The sequence below is a fragment of the Penicillium daleae genome (assembly GCF_028827525.1).
Source record: "Penicillium daleae strain IBT 16125 chromosome Unknown utg000008l_segment0_segment0, whole genome shotgun sequence".
NCBI classification, from domain to species: Eukaryota; Fungi; Ascomycota; class Eurotiomycetes; order Eurotiales; family Aspergillaceae; genus Penicillium; species Penicillium daleae.
This window is the reverse complement of record NW_026623156.1, coordinates 7416518-7438706: the sequence shown is the minus strand read 5'-3', so window position 1 is coordinate 7438706 and position 22189 is coordinate 7416518. Positions and strand designations below refer to the sequence as shown.

The following is a 22189-nucleotide window of genomic DNA, read 5'->3' as shown; positions in this document are numbered from 1 at the left end:
ATCTGCCGCACTCCCCGCTTCACATCGAAAAAGGCTCCCGCACCTCTCAACGAGCCCAACATCTCCAAATCACATCCACCCTCACAATGAGTGGTCCCAATCTCCACCGAAATATCTCGTACGGCCGGGGAGGCGCCGGTACGACGTCCCCTAACCCTTCTTTATGCCAGGCTGCTGACGACCACTTCTTCTCAATGCAGGCAACATCGCCCCTCAACAGAAATCCACAACACCCACGACACCCAAGGACCTCGTCACGCCGACAATCAAGCAAGAGATCTATACCACTGGCCGTGGAGGATCAGGGAATATGGTCCAGAATGACCCAGAGCGTCCGGAGATCGCGCGCGAGAGTCAAGATGTCGAGTCGCCACCGCTGCGGGGGGAGCAGTACCCCCACCATACGGGCCGAGGTATGCGATGAATATCCCCAACGTGGGAGAAGACAGAAGTGCGGTACAAAGAGTGAGGTCGCTGACTCGGTTAAAAATTATAGGTGGCGCCGCCAATGCCTACATCCCCACGCCGGAGGAGGAAGAACACGCTCGTAAGGAGGAGGCCGAGTTGATTCGGGTGCGCACGCAGTCCAAGGATCGCATCAAGGAGATCGAGCACAAGCGACAAGAGATGCGCCGGGATTCGCCATCGTCCTAGAAAGGATCCTTCATCAGCGACAGTGACATCCGATCCTCCGCAAGACACATACTGATCGGGTCACAAACTCATTCATGCGACTTGACTCCCCGAGCGCCGTTCGTCAACCGAATACCTTCAAGTGTGTCCGATGGTCTCAAACATTGCGGTAAGACCATGTGCCGTCGATAAAGTTGCAAAAGACTTTCTTTCACGAGGGGCAGGAGGTGGTTATCTTATCATCCGGAGCTCTTTGCTTTTTCACGTTTCAATTCTTTCTTATCTCTCGCTCCTGGTTCGGCCTATCTTCTTCTCTGGCGCTACTGCACGCACGGCCTTGCTAGACTCCCGCACAGGCGGCTGGGGGCCACAAGTCTGAGGTATCGTCCATTAAGGACTGGCGCTTGGTGTTATCGGGGGTTTATTTGGGGTTCCAGGCGCTGGGTCTTTACTTGTTTTGCTTTAAGAATTTCTGGGGGGCTTCAATTTTCAGTTCTATTCCCATGGTGCACAGCACTTCGGTGCAGAGGAAGCCAGACTCTCCCCCCTTCTGTCGATAGCGGAATTATTCTATTTTAATGACACGCTCTCATGATTCGTTATAGACAATGGTCACAAGCCCTGTTTTTGCTTGTTGGGTGCGAATGCAAATGTTAATGCAAGAGCTACCCAGCATTGGTCGCAGCCTATTATTACTCCGTGTTTCCTTTCCTCCCAAAGAATCCCCATATTCACTACCGTTGACGGATCGAATGGGGTCTTGACCTGGCCATCGGGATACACCTCTTCTCGGGCTCTCCGGTATCTGTCTCCCAAGGGAACCACACTCTCGCGAAACCCTGAAAATTGGGCGCCCCTGGACTGTGTCCGCGATATTTTCGACGCGGCTCCCTCAGTCCTCCGGCACAAGGCAACCCGTCGCATCGATAGGCCAGCTGATCAGCTCCCGCCACTCCGGGTCCAGGTAGTCGACAATCTCATTCAGGATGCGAGTCCCCCAACTCCCCATCCACCAAGACTCGTGCAAATGATGCAGGACCACGGCGTAGTGGGCCAGCACTACCAAAGCAAATGGCTGCCGCTCGCGAATCAAATCTTGGAATCGCACGGGGATGCGATATGCCCAGCAAAACGCGAAATCCGTGGGTTCGCCTCCGCCCATGAGTTGTTCCAAGCAATGGCGCAGATGCCCGAGTACCTGGTCATATACATCTTCCTCATGGGATGGATCTCGCTCCGCTTCCACGGCATTGTGCCTCCTCAGCGCCAGAATGACCAATTGAGACATGTCCGGCATCGTAGGCCGGGTTGGATCCGGTCGTACGAGCGGGTATAATTCGCCGTTGGCAACTCGGTCCATCGTGAGTATCATCGCACCCACGAGCCACCGTGTGAGTTCAAAGACTTCCAGAAATTCATCCAGCACCTCGGGCCGTTCCTCCTCGTCCTCCGCGTCGGAGTCATCAACCAGACAGTATGCAAAGGGAAAGACCAGCAACACGCAACACAGCGCAAACGACGCGTTACATTGCGACGTGGTAAACTCATCGACGTCATCGAATTGAATCCCCGTTAGAGCATGATTTTGGTGCTTGCGTGCCGAAACTAGATATTGCCATTTCTGCTCCGGATTTGAAGTATCCTGAGCCAGTTGCAGGGCCGACAGAGCTAATAGCCCATGTCGCAGGGCAGGAAACCGTAATGATAATTGAGGAATGGCCACCTGCCACAGCCCCTCGGCAGCCGGATGGCGGGCCATAGAGCGATATGTCGTCGTACACCAATGCATCATCAACTCCAGATCCTGCAAATGCAGCGAATCCTCCATTTTGGGAGGAAACAGAGCCGTTGCATTCAGCGACGGGCTCTCCTCTTTGGGAGCCGGTTGATCCGACGTGGACACCAGGTCAGTCATCGCTGAAGGTGCTGGAGGGGAGATAGAGACGTCAGACATGGCCATTGACGAAGCGCTAGAAACTGACGAGGTCGAATGAAACTTGGTATCCAACCGCGTCAGGCGAGGGCCCAGCGGATACCGACTGAGCATCTTGTAGTCCGCGCAATACGGGCAGCTCGCTTGAGAGTACTAGAAGCGGGTGTTAGCAGGAAGACTAGGAATCACGTCTCGTGAAGGGCTCTAAAAGAGGAGGGGCTCTGCAGGGAGCTATGCGCGCCACGGAACCACACGGGACCATCTCTCTCTTCTTGCCTATCTGGACATTCCGAGGTTGAGAGAGTTGAGGGGTATTTCCACTTCGGGAGGTGGAGGGGCTTCTTTATTTGCGTTTTGGTTCCATTGCATCTTGGACGAACCAAGCGAGAATGACACGTACCTGGAATTCACGCTGCAGGCTACCCTGTCGGGATCGCTTATTTGGCCAGGATAGCATGGATATGGACAAGAGCGGAGGAAAGGCGGGAGAAGACGAAAGAGGGGCGGACGTTTCAGACCGACGCTTCGAGAGATCGGACCGGAGACCGAGTAGGGATTTTGCCCAGATCACAAGGAAGATCAAGTGGGTAGCTATAGACTTTAAAGTCTTTAGGTTTGTCGCGAGGGTCCCAAGGTCTGGTTTTAGCCTCTCGCCAGCTGGTTGGATCTATAGAAGAAATGGATGGAAAGGAGTGTTGAGAATTCTTCGATAAAAGAATGAATCGACAAACTGCTTATAATAAACAATCAACAATAATCAAGAAATCGCGATCAACCACGAAAGGAAAATGGAAAAAAAAAGATCATCTTCGTATACGGCCCCCCGGGGCAAGCCCCCCCTGGTGGCCAGTGGGGCATTTGCTTGCTGAGGATACAAGAACTCGATGGACTAATCGTCGGTTGCCCTGCAGCTATAGGCTGTGGCATACAGGAGAAGGGAGGAGTAGTGCATGGTTGAAAGGGTTACTACAACTAAGACAGGAAAAAGGATATCAACCTTGTACAACCATTTACTGTATGCGTAAAAATTAATAATTCCATACTCGCAAGCAAAGCAACCACGAATGGCCAGAGACAGACAGTAGATGGCCCAAATCGGTAAATGCAGGTGCAGGTCTATCCGAGCTAGCGATCCATAATGACATAATTATGAACCATTAGTGCAGGATGTGCTAGTCCACTGAGGCCAGTAGAATCAGAGAATGAGACCGGAGGATGATCATTGGGGCCCACTTTTGGCGGGTCGCATTGGAACTGGCTGAATTTGTATTTTGAACGCTCTGGAGCCGCGGTAGACAGTATTACTGTACTCCGTACTTTGAATGGAAAGTGCTCCCTGTGCTATAATTCATGCGATGGGAGGACGCTGCTTTATGATCCAGCTAAACTTGGATACATTGCCTCTCCTTGTGACTGTTCTATGCAGCATACCTGACAAGCAACACGCGGCACATGAGAGTCCACCCAATTCCCGGGGGACCAAATAGAATGGAAACAAAATCATGGTGCGCCTTACCCGATTGACTCCTAGCGCGAGTGGGACCAGCCTCTAACCGCCATCAGTTGCTGATTGTAGCTCTCGGGCCATGATGATTGGTGGAGAGTGCGAAGGGGCCGCAAAGCAAGACGAGTATGCGTTTTCCCGATCAGGGCAAACGAGGGGGTTTTAAGACTTGGCGACTTGACTGGTTGTGTTCGGATGTTGCAAGAAGCGCAAACCGCGAATTCCGAGGTGGGTGGCCTATTAGCTACTATTTTGTACTTCCTCGTAGAGATTCCACTATTCAGGCGTCTAGTGGTGGAAGATAGCGGTGACTGCGAACTGACTAGCGAGGGAAATAAGTCTGGTTCTCAGCCCGTCAAATACACCGTCAATTCTATTCTATCTACAGTATTCATAGTGATTACCCTGTGCTTTATACCTGCAAATCAAGACTATAGAACACAATCCTTACATAAAAAATGTATCTCCAATGCAAATATGTATTTGATTCAACTATAAGAAACCGGAATCACGGCCATATCTATGAATCCAACTATAACTTCTTTTGCTTCCGATTCCCGAATAATTTCTAATCCAGCTACCTTTCTGACTGATGAGTCTATCCACCACTCTCTGTCCACTCGGTTTCCGAACCTTACGGCCGAGGACATCTTGCAAATACTACACAGACTTAATCCTCGAGCAATCACACCCCAGTCTAGGCGCCACGCGACCGGGGTCGAATAACAAACATTACGAATCAATCTAAGCATAAAGATCGAAATAGGGAGCAGGGAGTACAAGGAAGTACGCTGCACCGAGTCGCTGCCAGCGACATACTCGCTAAGGCTATCAGAACGCTTGGCAGCGTCGTGGCATGCGCCACACCATCCTCGGATCTCTCGCCCGTTAGCCCTATTCGCAACAGGCTCGCTACACTTAGCCAGGCCTAGCCAGTATATTGTACCTGACCTCAACCTCATTTGTAACAGTGAGACTCACATGACATTTCTCCGCTCGCTCGGAATTCCCCCCCTTGGCGGCTAGAAACCATCCCCTGCTGACCAGCCTCCGGATTCGATTCAGATCCGATCGTTCTCCACCCACTATTTTGTCTTAGATCTCACTATCATGATTTTTTGATCATCTCATCCAAAATGGTGATCATATCGCTGCAAGGCCAGAAGGGCAGGAAGCGGCTGTACTACATTGATTTTCCGCTTTTTTCAGCATCGTAGGATCCATAGTAGATACGACGTGAAGTGTCGGAGACTTTTGGGATCAACTCTCCGAGTACCGAGCGGTTTGGCCGCTGATTTAGGTGGACACCCACATGTACACAGGATTTCTCTGCCCTGTGCTGCCACCGCTTTAATGAGGGCTCAGGTGCAGGCTCACTAAATAAATATTGATAGGGGCTTATGCTTAGTGATCTAGTCTGTGTAGGTGGTCATTAGATCGATAAGCGACTCATCATGGGTGCTCAATGAGCGCTTAGTTAGTTAGTAGTGGATTATTAGTATCTTTTCCTGCAAGTTTAAAGCTTACTCCAAGATTGATGGTTTGCAACGGGGTCCTAATGACCAGGGGTAAGAAACAGAATCTTTGAACTAGACAAGGCTATCCTTTTGGCGCTGGGATTGTGGGTTCAGGGTTTGCTGAACTCGGCACTAGAAGCCTACACAAAGCAGGAGAGAAAGGAGTAGATAGAGAAGATGAATATATGTGTTGAGGTAGATGCGAAGATAGCGAAGAACGAAAGCTGGCCAGCCAGGGGATTATAACCAACTGGCGGCCAAAGAGCCAAAGAACCAAGGGTGGGAAAAACGAAAGCGACAGGATAGGTCAAGACTATCCATGAGACTCAAAAGACACCTCGGAGACAAAAGTAGTATAGCCAAACTCCAATAGTCTTGGATTCACTACATAGTAAGATTTTCAAACACAGCGCTATTGGCATCCTGCCAGTGAAGGATATGTGGCTATACTTAGTACTGTCAATCTTACTCCACATTTTGTGTTCATTGGTTCGATCTAAGGTCCGGCGCCAAAGCTTTGTACAGTAAGTCATCCCAGCGTCTATAGGGATACCAACACTTTATGCTGCTCTTATTGCTCCTGAAAAGTTCTATAGTTCATGAGGCTAATCAATGTCGAGTAAAGTAGGGAAGTGAAACACACCCGATATAGTTTAGTTCCCCCAGTATCTTGATCTCTTCGTTTGTAGTGTATAAAGACTATTCTTACAAAGACAGGAGATAGAACATGCCCGGTTGACGTGCTTCAGAAGCTGCTACTTCTAGAACCCAGACCCCTATATCCCATTTTTCTTTAGGTAGGATTTAGGCTTAGCTTGTCGTCTTTGGCCTTCCTTGGATTGCTCTAGTCTGTAAAGCGTACGAGCTCTCGTATAGGATAATGACACCGCCTCTCTCCCTGCCCTTTCCTTCGAGATAAATTTAGAAGCTTCTATAGAAGCAATATTCTTCTCTCTCTCACACACAGGATACGTAGAGATTACATATTACAGATCCAGATACGAATACAAATACTAAAGAATAGTATGGATTTGTATTGGTAGCGATCCCTAGGCACGAGCCTTCTATACGGTCGTCCATCGACAAGGTTCTACTATAGGGTCCACCAGATTTTGATTTTCCGCTTCTGAGGTGCCATAGACAATTTTTCACGTCCGTACCTGTCGCAACTATCGATTCTATCTCATGCCGGGACTGTAGCCAGGAACAAGTGTCACGACTCAGGTAGATCTAACATTCAAAGCTACGAGACCTCTAACTGAAAACTTTATGTTGACATACTCCAAATTTAACCGTATAGACTGAAGTAGAAGTGGTTATCCATTATCGCCGTTCCAGCCCCAGATCACCCTCTCTTATGATGGTCATGGTTCAGCGAAGTAAGTTCTCCTTGGGAGGTGCTTATCACCGCCGTAGCAGGCCCTAGGGTGACTAACACATATATTACGGCCTTCTGCCAAACGTCTACCAGAAGCCTGCACAGATAGCCCGGAGGTTGCCTGACCCTACCAAGTTCACGTTCACGGAATGGGCTGCCAGATCACATCACGCCATCTAGGTACACGGTATACCCGCACATTGTCAGTAGAGCTTGGCTTCTTAGCGTTTAGTCTCAATCAAAAACCACCCTCTAGGGATTCCTCCACTCTAGTTCTCTATTCTTACAAGGATCTGCCGTGCGAGTACGGCAGTCCTGACAATAAAACAATCCATATTAGGCTCGGGAAAGAGATCTTTGAATGAAGAATTAGGCTGAAATATCATTTAGGTCTGCCGTCTAAATAAATAGTGACGGAGTCCTATCTATCAGGTTATGGATTATGATGCTGCTAATGCCGGTTATATTAGTGATCCTACGCTGCTATTACTATCATATAGTACCCTTTGTTTCAACAATAGTATCACTAGCATCACGCGAACTCGGAGCGTACTACCTTAGAATTCTTGTCAGAAGAGAGAAGAATAACCATTTTTCATTCATTTTTTTTCTTTTTATTATGAAGAGCAACTAGAGGCTTCAGTTGATGTTAAATTCGAACTTTAATATTAGTTTAAACGTTAATTCTTCTGTTTTAGGTGTTACAGCGAAAGCTGCTTGGCCTTGTCCGTAAGTTCGCCTATCTTAGTACATTTGCCCGGCTTATAAACTATTTAATGATCCACTTTATACGGCCGGTTCTCAAAGCTTCAATATCACGAGGTCTGAAGCCCTGGTCTAATAGTTCCTGTATTATTTCCCGCTAAATACCAGCATAAGATTTCTTCCAATCTTCGATGAAAGCTTTAGCTTAGGCCCTCGTTCTAAACTTCTTGTAACAAGAACCAGCCTCCTTTTTAACTTCTTTCTCAGCACCGCATCTACCGCTAGTATTCTCAAGCTAGCTATCATGCTCTCCGTAGCAGACAGCTACAGTGCCTACCGGTACAAATCATAGATACCAGGGTTTACCCCATTAGCAACCGCATAGAATCCATTTCCGTTCAACGGTGCTGTTTGTCCCACGTCGACCTTCATTACCTCTTTAGCTTGGGTTGCACCCATCCTCTTCATGTAGGCGCGGGCGTCTTCGAGGGTGTCAAAGGCACCATGCGATAAGGTACAACCAGTCACTCAAGGGTGTGCATCTCCCCTGCCACTTCGGTTAGGACCGATCATACCTGTGATCTCAGACAGCATATTACCATGACGAAAATATTGTAGGTTCATCCACACGCCCAGCAAAAACTGCGTAGTATTCGTTATGCTGTGGCATTCCGCGAGAGGCACGATTGCAAAGCCATTCAAAGTTGGCAATAGTATTTGAAGAGGGCAAGAAAGCATCAGCACACTTCAAGGCAGTAATATGCGCCCAGGTCTCAGCCAACTCTGATCAGGCGATGACCACAAAAGAATCGATTGGGCCACGTACGCTGGTCCGTTGCACGATCCCGGGCAGTACTTTGAAGAGAACAAAATGTCGGGCGTCCAACAGAAGTTATCAAGTAGGGACATAATCTTTTCCGTCCCACCAGTCGGCTTTTGGAGTTTGATGGAATTGTGACTAAAAAGCTATTACTCACCGCAAACCACTTCCGATAAGTTACTGTAGAACTATTAGTTATATCATCGATATGGAACTGGAGGTATTGTTCTTCTAGTAAGCACGCGTACTGGGTAGTGTTCATAGCGCAGATTTCAGATAGTGGTAGGTTTCGATAGCGAGAATGATGTACAGGATAATATTTATTTTGGTTTCTTGGATTCAGATGACGGACTTAACATCCATCTCTGTTGAGACATTTGGAACTTAACTTTCTTATCTGCCGACGTGGAAAGTTAATCTGTTATAAAGTCTGCGTTTTCTGCTTGGACATAATCCTTTTCATGTGTGCGTCGTTCTTCGGATCTCGGTATATTTTCCGGATACCTTGACTTCCCTGTAACGAAGCCCTCCGCTATTCCGACTCAAATCACCACAAGGAGAGGGACTGGGATTCTTCGGTGCTGACAAGCGCATTTCTCTCGGTTCAGTTGCACAAGGAGAACCGAGAGAGGCACTGCCCTGGAAGGGGGGCGGATACTTAATTGCTCCCCGGAGATCTTGTGTAAGGGTGTGTACCATGGACAAGAGTCCGCCAACTAGGTAAGAAGGAGCAAATGTAGAGGAGCGAGGAATACATTGTAGGGTCAGATTCAGATCAAACATGATTCTTGGGGATTGTAACGCACAACTCCCCAAGGCTATTTAACATGACCGGGACAATATAGATTCGAGTGGGCTTCACACCGAATCGCCCTCAGCTGAACCTGCTTGCAGACACGAGCTGCACTTTCGGCATGGAACATGAACCGAATGCACGTAGGATGTACAGTCGATGTCGAAATCAGATTCCCCATGGACGCTCACGCTTTCTTTGTCGGCTTTGTACCCGGAACTGCCCTACTTCGTACTTGGCTAAGCCGTAAATATTCCCTTTCTAAGAATGGAGCCCTTCTAGTTCAAGAACGATTGCATTACCTCTCATACTGTATATTACGCGAAACTCCTATACACTCCGATCTCAGTGCGCCTCTATGCCCATCCTCCATGCCCTGGCATCCATGGTCCTGCAGAACCACTGTCTCGAGACTGGGTAGAATCGTATGCTCAACATGACATTGAGACTACTCCCCTCACAAGGCTACATTTGATTCGTAATATCATACAAAGCCAGTCACTACACACGTCTCAAAAGGTTGACATAGTCGGAGTAACGAACGGACGATCAAAGATATCTGCAGGAACCACCGGCAGTTTGCAAGCGTTTATCGTAATATTCCCTCTACTACTGGAAGTGCGAGCCGCTAGATCGGTTAATGTGCGGGTGAGAGCCAGCCCAGGGTTGTCCGACGAACCCGGAAGGGTAGTGGGGCGACCCCAAAAAAGGGCACAGTTACAGTATCAATGATGGCTTGGCCGAGATTGGATTCAAGGAAGAGAGTGTGTGATCTCATGTTCAATCTCAGGTCCTGCCGTGGTTCGCAACCATTATTAAGGTTTTCCTCAACGTCTAGACCATCCCGGGACTAGGACTCCACCGATGGTATAACCCATCTTTTAAGACACCAAAGGCTGTGCGTCTGGTGGCGTTCGAGAGGCAAGCCACGTCCCGAATGATATATCGAATTGACAGGTGTGTGGCTTGCACAGTACGAGGTTGTCGGGCTGGGAGTTGTTGCGTTTGTGTCTTGGCGTGGCGACAAATCTTCAGGTGACGGTGCAATACAGCAACACATTCGCCTGAGATGTCTTAAGCACCAAGCCTGCTACCCCTATCTATCAGTGATTCGGGGCTCAAATGTTACTTGACCTGAAAATAAAGCAGGAAGGTCAATCGAGCAACTCCGACGACGATTGGCCTCAAGGATAACTTGACTCGTCGTTACATCGAAAGATATGATGCCGACATCCAAAGACTCGGAGGTGAATCCCTCTTACAATCTGGAACGTATTGCAAATTTGGCTCAAGGAAACGAGTCCCTCTGCGGGACGACATTGTTTCCATCCTATTCGCGCACGGAGCAAACTAGCACCAACAGCGCGACACTCGGTCGAACCGATACCGCCGTCCTCACCGAACAGCTCGCGACGGCATTGCCTGAATTGCGGCCACTCGACCTTCCAGCTAGGGAAGCCACTCGGGCAGAACAGAAACTGACCTTCCTTCGCGGGTGTCGCTTGTACCCCAAGGCTATAGCCTGGTCGGTTATCTTGTCTTCCACCATAATAATGGAAGGATTTGATACACTTCTTATTTTCAACCTCTTCGCTTTCCCTGCATTCCAGCAAAGATATGGAACACCAACACCTGACTCCGGGTATCAAATCTCTTCAACGTGGCAATTTGCCTTATCAACTGCAGCAGAGGCCGGCGAGATAGTCGGGCTACTTGCAAATGGCTATTTCGCCGATCGGATCGGTTATCGCTGGACCATAGTCTCCGCGTTGACTTTCCTGTTGCTGAGTATTTTGTTGGCATTTTTTGCGGTGAATATACGGATGTTGCTGGCAGCACAAATCATATGTGGGATCCCATGGGGCGTTTTTCAAACATTATCGACCACATACGCAGCGGAAGTGATGCCTATAGCATTACGTGCCTACCTGCTTAGCAATGTCAATCTTTGCTGGATTCTTGGCCAGTTTTTGGCTACAGGAATACTCAGGAAGTTCGTCGACAACACGTCCCAGTGGTCATATCGGATCCCCTTTGCACTTCAGTGGGTGATTTGTCTCCCCATTCTGGTCGCGGTCATGTTCGCCCCGGAATCCCCATGGTGGCTTATCCGCCACAGGCGACAACGTGATGCCGAAAGGTCTTTGACGAGGTTGACCAGGAAGGGCAAGGTCAACATCGACCAGACAATGGCTATGATAGAGCGTACTAACGAGATTGAAAAGTACTTAAAAGAAGGCGACGGAGGCATATCATACTTAAACGCCTTCAAGGGGGTCGATCGCCGACGAACCGAGATTGCCAGTATGGTTTGGATCACGCAGCAGGTATGCGGAACCAGCTTGATGGGCTGGGCTCCAACATTTTACCATCAGGCTGGGTTCAGTGTCGACAACGCCTTCAGCCTTTCCGTCGGCACCTACGGATTAGCCATAGTTGGCGCTATTATCTCCTGGTCACTCCTGTCACGTTTCGGACGTCGGAGGCTGTATCTCTGCGGCCTTTCAGCCCTACTGGTTATTCTATTGGTCGGCGGCATTGTCGGCACTCTTCCAACATCCCACGGCCAGCTTTGGACTCTCGGGTCTTTGCTTTTGATTTTAACATTTGTATACAATATGACCATCGGACCCGTATGCTATGTTCTGGTCGCGGAAATCCCATCGACTCGACTTCGTGTCAAAACAGTGGTTCTGGCTCGAACAGCCTATAATTTAGCCGGAATTCTCATCAACTGGATGACTCCGCATATGCTAAGCACCACGGCGTGGAATTGGAAGGGAAAGTCGTGTTTCTTCTTCGCTGGAACGACAGTTCTATGCCTTGTCTGGTGCTACTGGAGATTGCCAGAGACCTTCGGCTTGAGCTATCTCGAGATTGACATCTTGTTCGAACGGAAGGCGAAAGCGAGCAAGTTCCACGAGCTTCGCGTCAACCTCGAAAGTTCGGGATATTTTTGCATACAAAATTCGGCGGGAGAGGCAAGCACCTGGAGGGGGTATTAGAATCGAACTTTCTGTAAAAATTTCAACGACTATGAAGGGTATGGGATACCGTTTTGTAACCAATTGTACGTTAGACATCTGTCTACGGACACTCCAGTACAGCACTAATACTGACTGTATTACTCATAAAACCAGTTTGCACTATTTGTGCCTCCGCAGAGCTCCGCAAATCCTCGCGTGGAGGGTGCCTTTAGATCCTCATCCGCTCCGCGCGGATTTGCGGAGGGCATCTTACCCTCCAAATCCGCAAATTTGTGGAGCGTAGCGGAGGGATCGGCGGAGCCTTGAGGATGTGCCGCAGCCTATCCACGTATATATGCCTTTCTGCTGTTTCGGGATGTCCTAATTCGGGAAATCCTACCATTTCACCACTCATTCATGGGCGACTAGGGTTCAAAACCCGATCGTGTCTTTTCCTTTGTAATTTCTTTTGTTGCCCTATCTCTTTTGTTCAAGGGTCTGGATGCTCCCGTTTTTATCTATGTGAACTCGGGGCGTATTCTGAGCTGTATGGAAGATGGCTGAAGCGCGATGCCGGACGTGTCCTGCTTTGAGTGAAATGATGCAAACTTGTCTTTCCTATCCAAATCAGATGTTTTTGTGGGCGATCTTAGCATCGTAGTAGTAAACAGCGGATTTTCTAGTAGTGCACGTCGTCCTGTAATCCGCCACGTTAACATTGTGTAATCTCTGTTTGAAACTGCTTTCGAATCCGAAATCAAATAATTATTGTTCCTGCTGCTCTCAAGCAATATTCAATGAGTGGACTGGGAGTGACGGTGCTCGAATGTGCAGGTAACCGCTGGGCATTTCATCACATAGAGCATTTCATGTCACCGGGATGGGGGCTAGTGATTGAAGCGTGATGAGAAGGGGGCGCTCAGTCGTGTTAGGTAGGGGAAAAAAGAAAAACAAGTACGAAGAGTGGAGACAGAAACAGATGCAAAACAGATGATCTAACCCGCTCCACGTGGGCTAGACCCAGCAGGATGAAAGTACCTAAAATAAGCATTCGAGGCAGATGTATACCGCAGAACACGTTGACTACACGCACACAGAAATGACTAGAATGAATCTCCCAAATGGCTTGATAAAGAGGAGAATAGAACTTATATCCGGGTGAGATATGTGGCAGGATAATAATAGATTTGAGAATGCGGTAATTTTACACGATATATCGGGCGCTGTTGCTGTTCAGCTAACCTTTGATAACGTCGAGATACTCGATGTCGGAATTAAAGAGAAACCACCCTATCTCAGTGGGTCTGTTAACTGAACATATTGCCTGTCCTGAGAAATAGCATTAAAACTAAATGAACTAGATGTTGTGAATGAATGAGTGGTCAGGGTTCAGGTCACAAAACGCGACCAAGGGTCATGCTTTCGGCCTTTGAGTATGATCAATTCCAGTCCTTCTTATGCTGGGTTTTGTGGAGAAGTGGTATTGATCATGCTGATTGACGAGATTTCTTGTGTCAGAGCTCAAACTTGACCTATTAGGTACTTGGGTTACTGAACGTGGTCGCATCACACATCGTTAAAGCTTAAATACGAGAGGCGGATTCTTAGCCTCTCAGGTGCCGTATATTGCGTAAGGTCCACGACACTTCGCAGAATACGAAAGCGATATTATTATGAAGGGGAGATTCAAAACGTCTTAAAGTGCGATATTCTACCAGAAAGCATCTCAACCGACAATCAGCCGCATAGTCGATCACCACCACACTCTTCCCTAAATCAGGCTTGAAATCCAAACTCAGGTTCCCAAGGAGTATATTCTTCGTTTCAGGTCTTCGACATGTCTCTTAGTCGCTTTGCTGTTGTTCTTTTCATGCTTCAAGCAAGCGCTATTGCTCAATCCACAACGTCATCTTCGACAACAACGCCTATTTCTCAGGCCACTGGAAGCAGTCAAGTTCTCCGCCCTACACAAGGCGAGATCGTCACCTACGCTTCTCCGTACACTATTCGCTGGACACCACCAAATGTCTCAGGAAGTATCTCGATCGAGGTATGGGATACTGATACGTCGGGCTTGGCGTATTCCTTTACGGAAGTCGACGGGATGGATAATCAGCCAATTGCCTGTGATGGCTACCTTGCCAATATGAATTGCGGGAAGATAGCGCAACGCATACCGGATACTGGAGAACATGGTCAGTTATCCCCCATTCTTCTGCCACATGCTGGCAACATGTTTGCGGGCTCGTTGGTTTGACCCTGACTCGGATATCTGGTAATGCAGTGTGGGATGTGTCGTCGACGCCCTTTGGTTATGACTCACTCTCCGGAAATTTCACCTTCTATCTGGCGATCTATATTCAACAAGCGTCAGGCTCCGACTTGCCGAAGGAAAGTTCCCCTTGGTATGTAAAAAGTGGGGTTTTCACGCTCGTCTCCTCAAACAGTAGTTCGACTAGCAGTTCTACGAGCGCCAGCGCAAGCAGCTCTACCAGGAGTTCCACGGGCAGCTCAGAAACGAGCTCGCTGTCTCCATCGAGTGCTGGGACTTCCAACACGGGAACAGCTGTCTCTAAAAACGCAGGAGAGAGAATGATTGTCGATCAGGTTATGTGGAAGGTCTTGTGCCTACTTAGTACGTTAGCAATTTGGCAGAACGCTGCTCTGCTGTGATGACGATTGAGGAGGAATGTTGGACGGTGATATTACCGTTTCCTCTTTAGCAGATCTAGTAGCTCTTGCAAGACATGGCCGCATATATTTGATCACCCTCACCCGCCATGGTCAGTGTGAGGCCGATCAAGGCTCGCCCAGATTCGCTCTTCCCGAATCAGGCTACTCGCATGGGTTCGACTGCGCGGCTCGGGATCATGTACTTGAGATAAGGCTCTCGGAAAAATCACGAAATCTCAGAGCGATATCAACAAGCCTAATTCTTGTCAAATAATTTTCATTCTAAGCTAATTTCCATATACGGTGAACCCAATGCACACCATTACAAGAAAAATTATTATTTCTCTCTCATATGTACGTACGAAACACGCCGATGCAAAATAGTGCACGTCACTAGTACTATCACCCGCTTCGCTCTCTCCTGAAAATCCCTTGTAAGTCACTAACAATCTATTCCAAATGTACTTTCACATATGGCACTAGCGTTACAGTGCCGATCAAGCCGTTATCAGTGACGGAAGGGAGAGTCGTATATCCAACTGCCGACATAAGAAGTTGAAGCGGGACGTCCGCGGTTTCAATCTCGCCGGCGATACTGCGGATGTAATTCCACATGGTAGTCGGAACAACGACGGTGATCTGGTTAGAGCCCTTCTTCAAATATTGACCGAGGTCCACCCGCGGGGCGGAGAAATCAATTGGAGGGACTTTTTGTCCATTAACATATATCCGTGCGGCGTGTGAAATGGCGGGAAGAATGAGATAGGCTCCATCGGCAGAACGATGACCAGTTGGAGGCCAGCTGATGCTTGTCGAGTAGTATCCCAGACCGGACACGTTTCTCAATGCCTCGATCTCCGTCCACGAAACTAGAGACGAGAGGTCGTGGGTTGTGTTGTGCTTGGCCGCAACCGTGTCAACATCGGAGATATTCGAGGGTGCCTCCCAGTGTTCGGCCGTGAGGGTCCAGTTGGACAGCTTGGAAGGCTCGGATACGTTCGTACCGGAGATGCTAACAGATTTGCCGTTGGACAGAATTAGTGACTGACGGTCCTTGCTAGCGGAAACGTACAGCTCAAATCCAGACTCTTGAGAATAGTCGTATCCGAGTACAGACGAGGGCAGCTGGGTGGCGTGTTGCACGGGCTTCGGAGCACCCTCGATGAAACCAATCACGACTGTCTGGTTGGCTGCCAAGCTGAGAGGAATGATGACCTGGTTTCCGTGACGAGTATATTCGAGCACAGGCTTTTTTTGGCCAGTCCAAGGATCCAAGAAGATAGGAGTCTTGCTGCTGGCAATAGAAACGGTACCAGTCGACGCATTACCATCGCAGAACACAAATGCGTGATCCATACCGTTCTGTACGTCCTCTCTCCAGGTCGAATACCATGTCCCATCGGTCTGAAGGGCAACCTGTGGCTTGATACCAAGGGTCTGCAATTTGGCAGCAACCTTTCCGGTCGAGACGCTGTATACATTGCGGGACTGCTTCAGCGCCTGGATAGCCTGTTTGATTGCCGGTGTATCCCTGCTATCGTGTGTTGTATAGACACCAGGGTCACCTCCACTGAGGATCACTGGTAGTCCTGCACGGGCGTACTTCTGGATGTAATGCACACCCTCCAGGGTAAGATTGCTGCTACTGGTGATAACCATAGCTTTGTATGCTGGACCATCAGAGCCAAAAACATTGTCTTTTACTTGGGCTTGGGGGAGTGCAAAGTTGTCGGGAGAGACGTATGTGTAGGTATAGCCAGCGTCGATCAAGTCATTTGACGAGTATAGTGTTGGGAAATTGGGATTGGTGCCAGAGACCTTGTTATAGATGACCACGTCAGTGCGTGGTACTCCCGATTGCTGAAGATACTGGACGCGAGCTGTGTAGTTCAAGACGTCTCCAAAGCCATGGCCCCAGGAAGGTTGCTTGTCGGAGTAGAGTTCTGAGAACAAGTATACGAACGCCGTATAGCCAGGCCAGGTAGTACCATAGTAATCACCCGTATATGACTGCCCGTGAAGTACCACCTGATTCACGCCGCCGATCACAGCCCGGTTGATATAGCCCAATAGCTCACTGTGTGGAAGATTATACGCTTTCATCATAACAGCCCCCATCTCATTGGAAATGACACGCTTTCCAGCCAAGTTAGCGGGGCCAGAAAACTGCCTGTATCCATCGATGTTGCTTTCAAACTGAAGGCTTTCGCACTCTGGGGCATTCACAAAAGGGATATTGGCTTCCATATCCATTGGCAAGTTGTATGAAACCTGAGCTGACATCTGCAGGTTCAGCTCTCTGTTCACCCACCTAGTCAATTCTTCCAAGTAGCTGCGGTATCCTGCCACGAGCGCGCCACGGAAGTCATTGAAATAGCCAAGGCCTTGATCGGGAGTGTCTAAAACGCAGTAGAATTGACCGGGGTTGGTGCTTTGTACGTTGATATTGTTGTCTTTGAATGTAATCAACGGAAGGAACGGCTTCAAGTCATAGCCATACTTTGACTGGAAGACCTCCGGGAGTGATGGGGTCCAGGAAATATTCGACCTGATCTCAACACTATCCTCCCATCCTGGTGGAGGTAGATTAGCAACAATTTGGGACAGAAAATGCTTGACGTGGGGTACAGGTCGTCTTACCGTAGTTGCCAACCTCCATCAACAATTCTTTAACGCCATCGGGCAGTATGTACCTTTCCCAGAATTTGGCCACTACCTGTGCACCCCGCGCACTATAATGGTCCACCACATATGAGCCATTATCCCAGATGGTCTTGGCGTTGCCACTGCTATATTCTAGGTTCTTCTCATGGGTCAGGAACTGGTAGAATGCAAACAGGCGATGCGATGATCCACTAGGGAACCTGAGCGAGACATGTCCTGTGGAAGACACATTCTGGCCCCAGTCAACCAGAGTACCATTCTTGAGCACCAGAGAAAGATATGAAGTTTGAGCTGCTCCAAAGAGAGATGTACCGCTGCTTGTACCGAGGCTGACGTTCTTGGTAGACAGCACTTCAGCAGAGACCAATGCAACCAGCTCACCAGCACCCCAACCAGGAATCTGTCCATCGAATTGGCCGTTTGTCAATTCCACAGAGAAAGGTTCCTAATTATCGACCCTGGGTCAGATTATGTCCCAAGCAAAGACTATCAGTATGGCATGCACGTACCAAATCCCATTGTAATCCTTCATCGCTCGGGTCAGCCGGCACACCTTGGCCTTGGTTCGGTCCAAGAGGGAAGTCCATCACCAAACCAGCCTCTTTGTGGGCCTCAAGCGCACCTAGAAACATCTTGTGGAACGTAGGCGTTCCAAATCCATCCTTGGTCCAATTGGCACCCGTAGGCTCTGGGCTCAATTGACCACCGTAGTTGTAGAATGGGAGGAATTCCACTCCCCCAGCCCCAATTGCGCCAGCAGATTTGATATTATCCTGTACAGTCTGTACATCTACTCCGGCATCGGGTAGCCAATATCGAAATCGCGGACGTAGTCGGGCAGCGGGGTCATCGAAGGTGCCTCGGTCCACCTTTGCGGAGGTTTGATCATTGATATCTGCTCGCGCCGGCTGCCAGAGCAGCAGTAAGCTCAGAAAACTGATGGCAGGTGTCCGCATCTCGAAAAGCGAGAAGAGTGTGTGAAACCGGCTTGACACTCTTTGAATGCTCCAACTTCCATTCAAACTATTCCAGCTATATATTAGTAGATCCGGTATATCCGACCTTCAACAAGTCCTTCAGATCGACAAGATGATTTCGGGCTTTTTCAGACCGAGCAGAAGGACTGCTTTCAAGTGGGGATCATCTCCATCTTTCGTCCCTCGCAGGGTTCTAGACGTGGGGCCTGGCATAGTTCTGCCTAGGCACTGACGATCGTAACGCTGGAATTTCGCGAGTGGGTTTTTCGAGGATGTTTTCGTGATGGGGCAGTTAGTCTGAGTAATCATGACCCTGATACGATCCAATTAGCATTACTAACCCCCGCCCCCGAGGTTGTTCGGGGTGGAGCTCGACCGAAGGGACTATGAAGGGGGCAGAGCAGCCATCCCCAGCTTCGCGGGGAACCTGGACTAGCGCTGAGTCTAAACCCCCTAATCCAAATTGTAGTGGTCCACATCCCGTCACGCAACTGGCTGACTTGGTTAACACCGACGTCTGGTATTCGCTCATTTCACGGGGCTGCCGGGTGTATCCGTATCTATCTAATAATGTTTATGGTACCCAAGCCTGCAAGAGCACTGGAATACGAGTATACGAGAATCCGAACTCGAATACGAAATACGGAGATAACATTTAACGCAGGGCCGTGATTACACTTCGGCAATGGAAGAAGAAACTCAAATGCGGGGTGCAGAATACTGCATACTTCTTATTCACGATTGGACGAGATTCTAGAAGATTGCTAGAACAACCCAGCAAATACTTGAATCTCGGTGAAAAGACATGCGAAGCCGGGATAGTTGAAGCCGATATATCTCATTCAAGCTATTGTTAAGTTCAAATTGTGGATATAAAATACCACAGGTAACAGGTCCCTGTAACTTCCAGTCGATAACCGGACGCTGGGGAATTTAGATCCTTAGTTTGTGAAGTATTGTTGTTGGCATTGAAAAACTCAACCTCGGCAACAGCGGTTTCCTAAGTATAGCGTGCGCTTACCATACCCCATGATTTAGCTACGTGATGATTTTCTTACTCCATTAAAGCTGACTAAGATTAAATGTTTGAAATGATGCATACTTTTTTCCCCGGAATTCCCTTCACCTTTCAGATGACGCCTCTCTGGAGTGACAGGGGGATTTTAGATCAGCTGTTGACTGAACCTACGTATGGCAAGATTATATTCTCCACGTTTATCAGCTGGGAACCCCTTGCTGCCCCTCAAATCTGTCTAACTCCAAAATAACAATTCGCGTGTGATAATCACAGACTGGTCCATTGTTATAGCGATGCCATCTACCAAGTTCAGTACACTATATACTAGTCCTCCGCATTACCAAGACTATATCCATTGACAGATCCACTCAATCTCTACAATGCCCAGAGTTCAGCAATCCTAGTTCACAGTTGGCGGCGAGTAATTCCGCGGGGAACACGACTATTGGAAGAGATTGGCTTCGCAGCACCACCACCAGACAGACGAACCGTTTTACCACCCAACCAGCTGTTCAGGCTTGAGTTGTAGTAGATATTGTGGCCATTGCTGTGGATATTAGATAGGCTTGTTAGCGTATCGGTAAAGTTCTGCAGGGTAGTATCCCGGGTCAGAGTCCAGTTGCTAGTAGCATCCAGGGCAACGTCGAAGTAGGCCTCTCCGTAGCCAGAGTAGGCAGAACCAGTCCAACTACTGTAGTCGTTGAGAGTCCAGCTGATGACGCTCTTGTTGTAAGCGACCAAGTCACCCACCAGATCAGACTCAGTGACGGTCAGAGTCACCTCGGCAGGGGACAGGCTGTTGTTGTCCTCGTAGTCAGCATAGTAGTCGAAGTCCTGGGTGACCTGGGAGTAGTTGGCGACCACCAGGATGCCGGAGTCAGTGTTGAGCTGGGCGTTGTTCAAGTTTGCGCTGGCAATAATGTTGCCGAACCACAGACCGGGGACCTTCTTGCCGAGGGTGGTAAACCTGGTGTTGACCAGATTGAGTTTGGCACCACTGTTACGAATCGAGCTGCTGAAGATCACAACTCCACCCAGCAGACCAGCAGTGGCATCACAGTTGGTCAGGTTGGTAGTTTGGGGACCATCGGAGAAGACAACGGGACCCTTCTCGGAAACGCTGATTACGTTGTGGGCATCGATCAGACCGAGGGAGTAGAAGGTGGCAGAGCCAATGCCAGCTGCATGAGCAACGCTATCATAGACATGGATGTAGCCGCCGGGAGAGTCACCAGAGAAGCTAGACGAGCGGTATCCACCGGAGTAGACCTGGAGGTTGTGGCCGATGATTGTACCATTTCCAGAGGCGTAAAGGCCGTGGCTGACAGGTCCAGACGAGTACAGCCAAGAGTTGTTGACGTGGACCACAGTGTCAGTTCCATATGAATAGAACTGAGCAGCTCCGTTGTGCACAGTGACATTGACATTATCGAAGTAGGCAGTGGATGCATTGGCCTATAGATATAGATGATCATGATTAGAGCTGGATTTGAGTCTCGATAATACTCCAATTGAATACTGACCACGTTGATTGCAGCATTAAACCCCCAGAAACTGGCCGTGTTCAGGTTGGTCGAGTATCCACTCTTCTTGAAGTCGATGTACGAGCCATTGAACTCGGCACCATTGGCAACGAGTAGGACACTAGTGTCATTTGTGGTAGCGGACCATGTAACATGGTCAACACTGGCGCTGACGCTAGAACCGTCGTACTTGTGGGTTGCCTGGACTGTAAATCGTGTTAGACCCAATTTTTGAGGAAAGTCATGGATGTTCAAGAAACTACTCACTGTCCGAAGGCTGAGTACTGGTCATCGGAATATTGTAGTCTGCAAGGAGCGCATTGTCTTTAGTCCACCACTTGGATTTGATGACATCCGAGGGATCCTCAATAGTGATCGATGCCAGCGCTAGCGCTGGGAACAGCAGAAGGAGTGATTGCGAAACCATTTTCAAGGATTTTCTTTCGGATGATTGTGAACTGCGCCTTAGCCTATTTATCAGGGATGAGCCACGAGAAGACCAGATGTACCTCTTATATACTCGTCCCTGGCCTTACTACGTGAAGTAGAGCTGTGCTGGACGCGCAATTGTCCATTCCCCATGGGGAACGAGCCCCCGCTTATTGAGCATCGAACGGGGTACGATCATCGTCGGGAAGAAGTGGAGAAGATTCTAAAGAGAAGATGTCCTGGAGTAAAAACGGTATTGCCAGAATCGTATTGAGACGATTGACAGGGTTAGGTGAGTTGTGAGGGAAGCTCTTGTGGACCACTTGATCAACCATGGAAAAGGCCCCCACATCCCGACTATATAAAAGCTTCGCCAAGAGAATGCCTAGTCGAGGGTACCCCCACAATCTACTAAGCTTGTTGTAGCTTCATGCCAAGGTGACATACGTAAGCAGAAGGTTTTTAATCTACTTCTGTAGCCCGCACGGCCAGGGTTGGACCATATCCCGAGATGAGGGGGGAAAGATGAGGAGAGACATCTCAGGACTAGCGATGCTTGGGCCAACAAGCCGGCTTTAGGTGTAAATGGGTAGATATGATTCATTGAAAGATGAAGCTGCAAGATTCAAACCACACGAGTATGCAGTGTGACAAAA

At 48.9% G+C, this 22189-nt stretch overlaps 7 protein-coding genes across 7 annotated transcripts; 3 read left to right on the top strand and 4 right to left on the bottom strand.

Moving 5' to 3' along the window:
- Nucleotides 1-86: 86 nt before the first annotated feature.
- N7458_011171 (DUF3602 domain-containing protein) lies at nucleotides 87-654 on the top strand (the record flags this gene model as incomplete). The annotated part of the gene is made up of 3 exons (XM_056914553.1): nucleotides 87-138; nucleotides 201-413; nucleotides 497-654. 3 exons carry the CDS (start codon nucleotides 87-89, stop codon nucleotides 652-654), a joined length of 423 nt encoding a protein of 140 aa, XP_056763402.1.
- An 871-nt stretch (nucleotides 655-1525) lies between these two features.
- Nucleotides 1526-2680, bottom strand: N7458_011170 (uncharacterized protein; the record flags this gene model as incomplete). Its single annotated transcript, XM_056914552.1, has 1 exon — nucleotides 1526-2680. One exon carries the CDS (start codon nucleotides 2678-2680, stop codon nucleotides 1526-1528), a length of 1155 nt encoding a protein of 384 aa, XP_056763401.1.
- A 7826-nt stretch (nucleotides 2681-10506) lies between these two features.
- Nucleotides 10507-12288, top strand: N7458_011169 (uncharacterized protein; the record flags this gene model as incomplete). The annotated part of the gene is made up of 1 exon (XM_056914551.1): nucleotides 10507-12288. The coding sequence occupies one exon, from the start codon at nucleotides 10507-10509 to the stop codon at nucleotides 12286-12288; it is 1782 nt and encodes a 593-aa protein (XP_056763400.1).
- Nucleotides 12289-14086: 1798 nt separating this feature from the next.
- On the top strand, nucleotides 14087-14506 carry N7458_011168 (uncharacterized protein; the record flags this gene model as incomplete). Its single annotated transcript, XM_056914550.1, has 1 exon — nucleotides 14087-14506. One exon carries the CDS (start codon nucleotides 14087-14089, stop codon nucleotides 14504-14506), a length of 420 nt encoding a protein of 139 aa, XP_056763399.1.
- Nucleotides 14507-14609: 103 nt separating this feature from the next.
- N7458_011167 (uncharacterized protein) lies at nucleotides 14610-15031 on the bottom strand (the record flags this gene model as incomplete). The annotated part of the gene is made up of 2 exons (XM_056914549.1): nucleotides 14610-14821; nucleotides 15025-15031. 2 exons carry the CDS (start codon nucleotides 15029-15031, stop codon nucleotides 14610-14612), a joined length of 219 nt encoding a protein of 72 aa, XP_056763398.1.
- Nucleotides 15032-15372: 341 nt separating this feature from the next.
- N7458_011166 (uncharacterized protein) lies at nucleotides 15373-18542 on the bottom strand (the record flags this gene model as incomplete). The annotated part of the gene is made up of 3 exons (XM_056914548.1): nucleotides 15373-17495; nucleotides 17563-17986; nucleotides 18096-18542. The coding sequence occupies 3 exons, from the start codon at nucleotides 18540-18542 to the stop codon at nucleotides 15373-15375; spliced, it is 2994 nt and encodes a 997-aa protein (XP_056763397.1).
- Nucleotides 18543-19986: 1444 nt separating this feature from the next.
- N7458_011165 (uncharacterized protein) lies at nucleotides 19987-21531 on the bottom strand (the record flags this gene model as incomplete). The annotated part of the gene is made up of 3 exons (XM_056914547.1): nucleotides 19987-21036; nucleotides 21105-21310; nucleotides 21372-21531. 3 exons carry the CDS (start codon nucleotides 21529-21531, stop codon nucleotides 19987-19989), a joined length of 1416 nt encoding a protein of 471 aa, XP_056763396.1.
- Between the last annotated feature and the right edge of the window lie 658 nt (nucleotides 21532-22189).